Source organism: Pithys albifrons, chromosome 6, assembly GCF_047495875.1.
Source record: "Pithys albifrons albifrons isolate INPA30051 chromosome 6, PitAlb_v1, whole genome shotgun sequence".
Taxonomy (NCBI): domain Eukaryota; kingdom Metazoa; phylum Chordata; class Aves; order Passeriformes; family Thamnophilidae; genus Pithys; species Pithys albifrons.
Genome location: NC_092463.1, coordinates 34,932,452 through 34,944,101, shown reverse-complemented (window position 1 = coordinate 34,944,101; position 11,650 = coordinate 34,932,452). Strand labels below are relative to the sequence as shown.

General features: G+C 41.8%; 1 protein-coding gene across 6 annotated transcripts in view; it reads right to left on the bottom strand.

The window, feature by feature from the left end:
- Positions 1-595: 595 nt before the first annotated feature.
- Positions 596-11,650, bottom strand: part of RAD51B (RAD51 paralog B) — a 369,445-nt gene continuing 358,390 nt past the window's right edge. For 5 of the 6 annotated variants that reach the window (XM_071558149.1, XM_071558152.1, XM_071558150.1 and 2 more), the window contains one exon: positions 596-975. In XM_071558149.1, coding sequence (XP_071414250.1) covers positions 824-975 — 152 coding nt within the window. In that variant the 3' untranslated portion in view covers positions 596-823. The remainder of the gene's footprint in view (positions 976-11,650) is intronic. The other variant, XM_071558154.1, reaches the window with a different exon arrangement.

Genomic DNA, 11,650 nt, shown 5'->3' with positions numbered 1-11,650 from the left:
AGGGAGGCTTTCCCTGTAACGACAGAGGACAGAACCAGCCTCTCAGGCCAGGGGTGACTGTGCATCAGTACTTGGCACTAACTAAACCCACTGCTTTCCCTTGGGCTTAAAAGCTGGGAACAATTTGATCCTAATCACAGCACAGCCAGTGATACTTTTAGCAGCCCTGAGCAAGGCATACTTTCTCGAAGTCTATAAGGTGAGTAAGTAGTTCTGTGGTTCCAGTCATGTTGTGAATACTTTTAAAAGTGCTTTGAAGACAGAGAAATATAAGCAGCTGTAATGCACAACTATCTTCCTACCGTTCAGATTGCTACCTGTTCTCCCTCCATTCTGAACCATCAGAGCCCAGCTATTAGCACCTCTTTCATCATCTCAGATGATTTTCAAGTGAGTTACAGGAGTAAGTGCTCACTGTCCTATTGTTTCTTAATCAAGCCAATGAGTGGGTTTATAATTCTTATAGAAAAAAGAAGTGAACATTTTACTATGTTATGGGCTGTGGACACTCATGTGCTTAACTGTTGCTTTCTCCAAATTGGATGAGGTGAATTAGGAAGGAACGTATGCCCTTATGCTTCTTCAGTAGCATGTGTGTTGTTCAGAAGCTTTTATTAATAAGTCGCTTAAATTAACCCAAACAAAATACAGGTTTTTCACAAGTTCAGAATTAAGTATGGCCCCACACATACAAAAAACAGCTTTTGATTTTAAACTTAGTCTTCAAAGAGACAAAAGAAGAATGCTCACTCTGCTTCAAAGGATTTTTGAAAACCAATGTCATCACTCATTCTTTTCTTAGGGGAGGTTTCACTGGTCCTTTCTATAGATTGGATGTATTGCTTGAAGTCTCTCCAGTAGTACTAGGTAAAGAAGCATCAAGTAAAGTGTCTTTCAAGGCAGTGCTCCTCACTCGTATGGGCTGCAGGGCAGGATTGGTTCCTTCCCAAATTAAATTAGGTTGATCTTTTTCATCTGAAACACACAATAAAGACAGACAACTCAACCCCAATATTTACAGTTTGAATATATTTTCTAGAGTTAAACAGTGGACAGATTACACCAATATATTTTCCAACTAATAGCAAATTGCCTTGGATTCAGAGAAAATATAATGGCTCCACTCTATATGCTTTATTAATACCTAGGCTGAAACCAGAGCCTGCTTCCTAACCAGTATGAGCTGCTCCTCTTATAATCTTAGTCTCATGTCAGTGCCAGGCTGTGAAGTGTTTTGGGATGAAGGTCTCTACGTAAATACAGGATATTAAATTACTGTAGACACTATATGTAGCAAATGGAATGTTATTTGTGAGAGAAAATATTAAAAACAAAAATGAAAGCCTTCCTGATCAACCTGCAAGTTGATGAAAAGATAACAAACTGAAGAAAAACACACAATTGCCAGAACTAAAATATCCAAGGTACTAACCATCAGTCAGATCATGTCATGTCCTCATGTTTGCTGCTATTAACTGCATTGCAAGGCATCCCAGGCCTATTGAAATACATACTTCTTTTTCAGTCTCTACAGATGACTCATTGAGACAAGATCCATCACAGCACAGAGAGCACTCAGGTGCCTGAAGGACTACGCAGAACAGACAGGGCATACCTGGGCTGATTCCTACTGTTCTGTAGCAGAGTTTTGAAGAAAGTCAGTAAAGGTGAAAGGAAGAGAGTGAAAGGCAGGGTATTTCATGGCAACAGGCCATGACATTATTAATATTAACAGAGGTGATATTGGAAAAGAAACACAAGGCTTATTAGACAGGTTGTCAAAGGAAGCTGTGTCTGAGGTTTTCTCCTCCTCTGCTCACTTGTTGGTTTCTGTTAAACCATGATGTTTAAAAAATTAATGGGAATTCAGCAAGTTTGTTTAACACTGTTTTTCTAGAATAACTGCTAGTTTACTAATAGGTATTGAACAGTTCCCATTGATTCTTTTGTGGAATAGCATTATCCAGTTGTATCCCCATCTGAAGTAGGTTGATGCTACATAAAACTGCTTAGATTTCTCTACAAGTTTTGATTCAATGTTTTTATCTTCTCTGAGTGATTCAACTGTGGAACGGGCCTAAAGGATTATAGACAAACACATGTAACCCTTTCATGGGGCTAGAAGCCATTGCAAAGTTATTTGTACTGGGTGTATGCAAATAAGCTTCAGTTTGAGGTAGTCTGGGAGAAGTTTGAGGGGGATTTCCCTGCTTTATGTAATCTACTGTTGCTTCTTGGCTTCCTCTATTTACATGGCCAGGAGGAATAAGCTTGATACGACTGGTAATTTCTCAAACTCAATTTGAAAGCAAAGACAACGCGCTCAGTGGCCTACAAGCAGTCCTGAAGCTTGTGGTAAATCCTCAGGTGCTGGTTCAATGACACCTGGAACGAAGGAGGCTTGAAAGAACAGCAGGGGGATAACTCAGATGATAAGGACTTCACTTACTGGCATACTTTGAAAAGGATCAGAAGCCAGGAAGATCTGTGTGCTATCCCCTCAGATATAACTCTGGCCTACCCAGAGCCCTAATTTCTCATTTCTCAATCTATACAGAGTCCTGCATCTCGGATGTGACGGGCTCTGTCAGTTTAGTCTCAAATCACTGTGGGGCAGACCCCTGCAGACCAGGGGGCCTGTAAGCACATGGATGTGGCTGCCTTCACCCTTCCATGCAGAGATGAGGAACAACAGTCATCTTACCATGTGCTCAGGCATATCCAGTCCCACTAAAAATAGTCACTGAAATGACAGGCTGGACAGGCAGAAGCTTTAAGGCAGGTAGGAGAAACACCCTGTCCGCTTGCAACTCATGGAGAGCTCTGTGCTGCTGAGGCCAGACGGCTTCTGATACCCAGATAAGCCTTGCTCAGGGCTCAGCCGGGTATCGCTCCCTACCCAGTGTATCACGCTGTACACATTGTGGCATTATTATTCCAAGTAGGAAGATTTATAATTCAGCCACTATCCAGATTCTGAGAAACACACTTACCAAAACCCACAGCTAAGGGAAATACAACAGGTGAAGTAAGCATGGTGGCACTGCGGAGGAAGGAAATCTCCCTGCAGTGCACTGATAAGAACGTGCTTGATATACTGTGTTCAATCTGGACTATTTGCAACTTGGAAAACACAGGCTAGCTGAAGGAAATTCAGCTTGGAGGCCCTAGGGACTGAATCAGTCTGTTAAAATGCTTTGTTGGTTTTATTTATCACTACTTCATTAGGATTCTTGACCAACATGCTGGAAAGATAGCAACTGTTAAATATTCAACAAACTGACCTTTCAGTTACAATATTACAATTCTGAATAAAGTTCATGGAAAGTTTGTCCTTCCTAGGTACTCCAAAAAAGCCAAAGGGAACTAGACTGGGCCAAAAAATTAAAAAAGAGTAAGAAAAAAGTAGGGCAGTACTGTGGAGCTTGCTTAAAAATCTAAGTCTTGCCATGGGCTCACTGAGTGATCTTGGGCAAGTTGTTTCCTGCCCTGTGCTTCAATTTTTCCCATCTGTAAAAAGAGTACAACAATGTTGACCTTCCCTGTAAATCACTGTGATGAATGGCTAGAAAAGCAGTAATACATTATTAATTACTTATTATTATTTCTGAGGAGAAAAAGCAAAGAGAAGAAGCCATCAATCTTTTAGGGTTTTCTTGAACTTCATAAAAAAATAAAAACATAATGACATAATGTGAATTTCACACAACAGAAATTTTTGGCAAGTCACCTTTAAGAAGAAACTGTGGGTACACAATTAAAACAAAGTTTAAAGCGAGCAGACACTCAGGAAAATGCTCCAGATGGTGGAATGAGTTAGGCTACAGAGCAGGCTCCCACAGGAAGTGGTGAAACCCCCATTGTTTGAGACATTTGAATCTGAGTTGTTCAGAGTGCTGGTATATATAATACAAGGGATCATTCTGCACTGCCTCAAAGTGTAGTGGCACCGGGATGACCTGAGAGAACTTCACTTACCGTTTCTCCAGTTGTAAGAGGATTCTTGATGATTTGACTATGGAGAGCTGGAGACTACCAATATAGTACCTGAGGAACATCTACGAAGGAGTAACTAAACTGTGTTTTTGTAGAAGATGTATTCATTAATCTCTAACAGATCTTTCACATTCCTACTTCTGGTGTCTGAACTTTATATGTCCAAAAGGGAAAACAAAGCTCCCATTCTCTAAGGATTACTGTGTGCATCCTACTATTTATTTCCTGTATTACAATTTAAAGAGAATCTGGGTGGCTTCGTTTTTGCCAGCAGTGGTTTGCACAAGAAATACCACTATTTTAATGGGAACCAAATGAATGATCATTATGTAAAGGGCATTATGAGATACAGAACTAATGCTGAAATGTTAAATGCTTGGGTAAAACTCACCAAAACGGGAACTGGCAGTGGTGTGCTGGAACACTGGGGTTTCCCCACACTCAAGATACTACTGCAAACATTTCCCACTACTGCTAATGCTGGTTCAGCTCCTCTGGAGGCAGCTGTGGTCATCTGACTGCTTCTGTTGTTACCAGCTTAAAATCTTAAGACATTCTCTGAAACCCAAATTCAGAGCTTTGGGTCAGTTTTATTGATAGAACTTGGTTGGAGAAGGTAGAGCAAGAAAATTTTTTAAATGAAGATAGAATTACAGTTTTAATATCTTAGTTTTGTCTTGGTTTCATATGTGCTGGTATACAAAAACATGACGTGAATTGGTTCAGTTGGTATATGGGCACTAGTGATCCTGTCTTACTCTATTCACTTGGGCAGGACAGTCATGGAGTTCTGCTGAGCCCCCCTCAGCCCCTCTGGCAGGAGTGCTGGTGCCTGGAGCAGAGGTGCTGTGCATCCCAGCACACCTCGCTGGCTGCCCTGCAAAGGAGGGCTGGCACTGCCTTTGTGCTGCCCCCATTCCTGGCCAGAGATGCAGCAATTTCCTCAGGAATGAATCACGAAGAGAAAACCAAACAACAGCTATTTGAGAAGTTTTCTTCTCCCCCTGCAACTGTCCTGACCAGTATCATATTCCTGACAGTTTATTCCTCAAGAATTTAGTCATCTAAGGTTTCAGTGACTCATGTGATGAACCTTCCTCCCATTTCCTGGAAAGAGTCTTGCTAGGTCCTCCGCACCTCCCGTCATTTTCCTTGAGGGTCTCAGCTCTCACTACATTTTCATACAGTTCAGCCTTCCTTCATTTTTGGGGTGGAGGAGGGAGGCAAAAATACCTTGAGTGCACCCAAGTGTAACCAGAAAGCAGTGTAGTGAAAAACATTCAGAAAATAGAAATGGGCACTGAACCAGGAAATCATTTTTGGAAGTAGCTGCCTCTTGAGCTGAAATCTGCTTAGAAGAAAAAGAGCTGCTCTATAAAGTGCAGTCATGAATTTACCAGGGCTGTGCCCTGCAAAATAAAAATGAGAACGATTTGAGGGCTCTCTCAGATCATTGCCTGGGTAGGTGTGACTCACCCTGGGCAAATGCCACTGATGACAAGTACCCTGACACAAAATATTGAATGAATTGGGCTGGATGGGAATCAAAGTAATCATTCTACATACTTGGGCCAATCTGAAAGACGTTCCTATCCAGAATACAATTGCTTCCTTTCCCTGATAAAAATTCAAAAGCTGCTCACAGACAGATTGAAGGATATTTCAGGAAACTCTGATCCAAGTGGGGTTGTGCTATGCCTACAGCACACAGCTGCCCAGACATCAGTGATGCCCAGACCATACCTCGTAGCCCATAAAGAAGTGCTACCTGTTCATGTTTATGTTACAGTTAAAACAAGGAGTGTGGGTTTAGTATTTTTGTTAAAATATTCAGAAACATGTGAGAGTGTGAGCCCATCAACTTCATTACCAGAGTGAAGCAGCTCAGCAGCAGTGCCGGTTTGTGCTCACAGACCTACCCCTTCCACACCTAAGTCAGCAGAGTAGCCATCCTGACTTACACTAACTTGCAGTACAGATAATTAAGGAATTTGCAGATCTATCTGATGCTGACAGGACCAACATGCCCAGCATTCTTATTATTTCAGTGCTCAGTTATACCACTATAACTGGCATGTGTACTGGTGTGTGTGTGCATATATATACATATATATACATACATGTCAATATATATACACTGACATGTATCAGAAGCCCGTTGCCTTTAAAGGGATATGGTGTCAGGCCAAAGTTGGCCCAACATTCTTCTTATTAAACAAAAATAAACTTCTACAAGCCCTGATTCCAACAGAAATGTTTCCATGATTTATTTTAAGAAGGGAACATTCTCCCGCAGTGTTCACCGCAACCCAAACATTGCAGCACTGTGCAAGAGCATGAGAATCAGACAGAACACTCAAAAATCTATTTTCACTGCTCCAAAAGAGAAATAAAAAGTAAACAAACAGAAAAAACAGGGACAAATAAATTTATTTTAGTGGTGGCTGTAGCATTATCTATAGTATGGCTAAGGACAGTAGACTTGAAGTGTGCAGGCTTTTCTAGTGATTTCTATAGGACACATGGCTCAGTGTGTGATGAGGATTTGTGGGAGCCATCCACACTATAAGAAAGAGATTTATTTTTCTTTTGTTGATCCTTCCTGCTCCTCACGCTTTGCCTTTCTAATGTGATAATCTGAACAGCAGACTAGAAGAAATTGTCTCACTGTTTGCAAAGCTAGAAAATAACTTGAAGCTGGGCAAGCTATCCAGAGAACAAATTCTTGATTTGTGGGATGCTTGAAAGTAATGAGCAGAATCCTTCCTCTAAATATCTGGAGCCCTCTGTTCTATAGAAAAGGGCACCAGCCCTATGTGCTACTGCTTGTTTCTTTGGTCAAATTTGCAAAAAGTGGCAAGCATTAGAACTAAAAAAGGGCATAGGTTGAGACAAAGAACTAATGAGGAAGCACATAGTTTCCTGACACAACTATTGACTGCATGCACACACACACACATGCAGATGTACACACAGCACACAGCTCCTCCGTCTGAAAGGTCTATTGAGGAGAGAGAAAAAAGTGAGTGAAGTCTGCCAAAAAGGGACCATAAAGACTGATCTTGTGGCAGATTAGTGATTTCACCAGAAAGTTTTTGGAAGCCATAAACAGGAAATGGTTAAGTAAAAGCAGGTGGAGTATGCTGATTGCAGGAAAAATGCAGGAAATTGCTGAGTGTCTGAATGGATGCAAAAAAAAAATGCTCTTCTGCACAGGCCTTGGCAGTCCCTGTACACCCACTCTGCCTTCTCCTGATCCTCCTTCCCTACCCCTGTCTTCCCAAGCTACAAAGTCTCAAAGTCTGCAAACACCTTTTGCTTGAGTAATCTGCTCTCCTTGAATTTTGGAAACAGTTCAAGTGAGTTGGGAGGTTCTGCTTGAAAGGCAAAAGACAAGAGGGACACACCTACTTCGACAAGGATGAGTCAGAAGCACCCAGCAGTACCCACTGCCTGTCAGAGGCTTCTGGTCTGAGGAGCCAGAACAGTGTCTCTGCCTACTGCCCCAAATGTTGAGTTCTCAAGTGTATTTAGCATAATAGTTAATCAGAGAAACATTACTCCAATTGCCCCTTCCATTCAAGGGGGCTCCCAAAGCGCTACAATGCAGGGATCATTCTCCATCTCTACAGAAACACATTCCCTTCTGCAACAGAGCACAGCAGTTGTTTAATAGATCACAGCAACACCACACAAGCAGATGGAAAAGAAAGTGAAATGTGCAAGAGGCATTCTTTCCATTTTCCTTCTAGCCCTTCCTTTCTCTCCTCTTTGTCCACAATAATTTGTGCCAATTCTAGACAACTCCAGATGTGTGTCTTTCCCACCAGTATCTGCAGAGACTTGGCTCTGGATACAGGATTACGATTGCCAACAGGCAGCCTCTCTGTGCTTTCAGACCCAAGGGTTGAGTTTCTGCTGCCACACTCTCATCCTTGGCTGTGCTGCCAGATGTGCTGCAGGACAGAGGGCAGACCTACTGGGAAGGAACAAATCTGCTTTCTTCCAGAAAAGTATGGTGTTGATGTAAAATTATTTAAAATAAACAAGACACTCTTGCCTTCAAAGTATGCTAAACAGTCACATTAATGAACTGAGGAAAGTTGAGAAAGAAGTACATAGATTAGTTTAATCATTTTGACCTTGTCTACAATTTAAGTATTGGATAGTAAAGCTATGTTGGCAAACTCTATTCTTAGATATTTTACCTCCTCTCCTAGAATTAAAATCTGTTTCTTATATTTTGAGCAGAGAAAACACTAATGGCAAACAGGCTTCTATGAAGTTACTGCAAAACCAAAAAGTTTTTTCTGGCAGAGACATCTTGCAAAGAAATCCTGCTCTTTTTTGACAGTTATTTTGGCAAAACATACCAGGTGTTACTGTGAGTTCAAACTTAGCTGCCTTTTCTATATCTTTTAAAACAGAGTTCTCTATAAAACCAAACATTTTTGAAGTTCAAACTCCTAAATCCTAGTCTAGACAGGGCCTTTGGGAGTGAGGTTCAAACTCACCCTGACCAGTCTCCAATATCCCACATTTCTGCCCAGACCAAGCCTTCCTGGGAATGTCCTGATGACAGTTGTGATCAGACTCTGGCATTCTGTACTGCCACTCCTCTGGGAGGAGGAAGGGGGCACTGCCAGGGAGAGGTTGGTGTGACACCTTCTGCAAGCACCACCATACTTGCTTAAGATGCCATGGGGCATAAGTGCACAGAGAGAATCTGTGCTATCAGCTTCAGGTGGGTGACAGGGCAGCTTCAGGGAGTTAAACCTTGTCACTGACCTTTGGGAAAAAACAGTCTGTGATTCATACAAATCTGAGAACTGAGAGAAAATAATTGGAATGAGCTCAACAAAAACCAACAGGTGTCTCCTCATCCTTTCACAGTTCCTTGCACTCTTACCTACATTTTTTTTTTGCACTTTAGTTGTTGAGAAAAACACCAGGAATGAGGCTCCTGGTATAATTACAGCTTGCTGACAAAATTGCAGCCTGCAGCAGTGATTCCTTTACTTCTAGAGACAGATGTTGCTGAGGCCTAATCACAGTCTTCCTGCTAACCAAGCCCCGAGTCAAATCTATCATCAGCTGAGAGGCTGCTGGCTCCCACCATGTGTGTGAACCCAAGCTGCTCAGTTTGTTCCTCTCCCCTCACCCAGAGCCAGGCAGTGCCAGGAGGAGGGTATGTTTCCATTCAGTCCTTGCCCTCGATATTACAGTGACACAAGTTCAATGTGCTGCTTATCTCCCCTCCATGCCCAGTATCAGGGCCTTGCAAAGCGTCGCTGGAAAGAGCTCAAGTAGTTGTTTTCAACTTGCAATGCATGTTGACCACAGTTCAAAAGTACACTTTAAGCTGAGACAAGTTGAAGGAGAGGCTTAATGAGAATGGCCCGTACTTAATTCCTCCTTCCAAAATGTGTGGTATTTTCTCCTTATTAAGAGGACAAGGCTGCACTCAGTGATGGATCATATAACCTCCATATGTTAATAAATACAAACCCCAAAAGCAATGAGTGCTGATGAGCACAGAAGCAGAAGGGAGAAAAACAGAACTGGGTATACTGAAAAAAGTCAGGAGAGAGAATACATGTAGGAGGAGACAGAATAAATCTCTCCTATGTGTTACACAAAGATGCTGTTACCATCAAATGTTTTGTATCTGACATTCAAAGTGCGTTGGGCCACATCTTTGAACTTCTCTGTGCTAGTAAAAGAATCTTGAAAAACAACAGACCTCACCAGCTCAGAAGTGCTTCTGTCAGACAAAAGTCACCATGGTACTGGACTAACATCTTTAAATTGGATTCAGGTCATGGAAGGAAACCGGCTGAAAAAGTCTATTTCAAAGGCATTTTACTGCAGCATGAGTGAACCAGTGAGAACTAGGGAAGTTCTTAAGCTGGTATCCACCTCACAGCACATGTACAATTAATGAGTGTCCTGATACAGGATGGGAGATGCTAGGCTGGGAAGGTGTAGACTAAGCAGCCGTGTTTTGCATAAGCAGCTCTTAAGCAAAGTACAAAGGAACAGGGAAGGTCATCATTTCTGGTCAGAAGCAAGCACGTATTAAAAGCCTGTGGCCAACTCAATTTCTTCTTTAGCTTTTTCTGAATCTGCACCTGGTAGCTGGGCACACACTATAATACTCACCAGATCTCTGCATAAAGGTGTGCAGGGCAGCATCTCAGCCACTGACAGACCCAGGGAAACAGAAAGCACAGCATGACGTGTCAGAAAGAGGAAAGCAGTGACATATACAGGAAGAAAAACAAAGCAAAGATGAACACAAAGCATAAGAGAAGGAGCAGACTGTTGGCTGTAAATCAGTTTTCTTGCATCCAGAAGGGTGGGCTTTATGGTGATGGAAGATGTGCTTGACAGTAATGGAAGTCCAAGGAAGTTTGATTAAGATTAAATGGCAGTCACAGGCCAATACAGAAAAGAGGCTCTAGGGAGAAAATAAAGACAGGAAGTGACTAAGTAGGTCAGAAGCTGTGGGTAATGAGCTGCATAGATTAAGTGGGACTTGAAGCAACTGAGGTAGCTCTGCTAATGACAAGTGATAACACTTATAACATCACCAAGTTTAACAAATCTGACTCTGAAATCACCATCAAGGCCTAGATAGCAAATCAGAGATCCCTCAGTTCTAATAGTATCTACATCAGAACAGATCCTGTTTGTGCTTTAAGAGATTGGTTTTACAGTCACTTTTTGACCCAGCCAAGCTTCCTGTAAATAGTGAACTGTTTAGTCTGAACAGGATTTCTTCTCAAGGAGCTGGGAAAAATTAACTGACTAATAGAAACAGTGAGACTGAGAATGGCTACTGCAGGTTGAAAAGACAGATGCAATGGAGAAACTTCTTACCACTCCTCATTTAATAAGTCTTTGATTCACCAGCTTTGTGCACATCCAGGGCAGCCGGAAGAGAACAGTCACCTTGTATTTTTGTACCTGATGAGAAAAGCCCAGATTGTATGTGTGCACTGGGACACTTCAATGTGTGTCTATTCCAGCTTCAAAAGGCTTTCAATGCTCTTTGAGATGTAGGGTGTGAGGAACAGTGAGAACTGCTAAAGCTAGCCCCATCCTCATTAAATCTTTGCCCTCTTGGAGCAAATATGCAAGTGGAGAGAATAGATGATACGCATGAGCAACTGAGCATCTGTGATCTCATGACCTTTGACTATTGTATTATGGGAAATGTATTCTCTGGTTGCTATGCTTTTCTAATTCATTTGTATTTTCCTTCAGTGACTCTCTTGTACTTTCTTTGGTGCTCCTGTGTAACGGGTTCAAGGAACCACAGATATCTCCCAGTTAAGCATGCATACAATAGCTTTAATTAAATGTTTGTGAGCATCCCACAGTAAAGCAAGGGAAAGGGAAAGCAAAAAGTTTTGTGCTCACTTTTACCTATCCTTTCTGAGCCCTGACTCGGGTAGAGATGTCTGCACCACTGCCCTTTAAGTCTATTTTTAAGCTATTGTGAAGTGAAGGCCATCATGTCCTGCTGCTCTGCATGTAAGCACTTCAGGAATTTCACTGCCATTAAAACGCTACAGATCACCTGTGAAAGATACAATGTTAAAACCCTTTAAACTAGGCTAGAAGACATAAAAAATAAATTAGGAGAGAG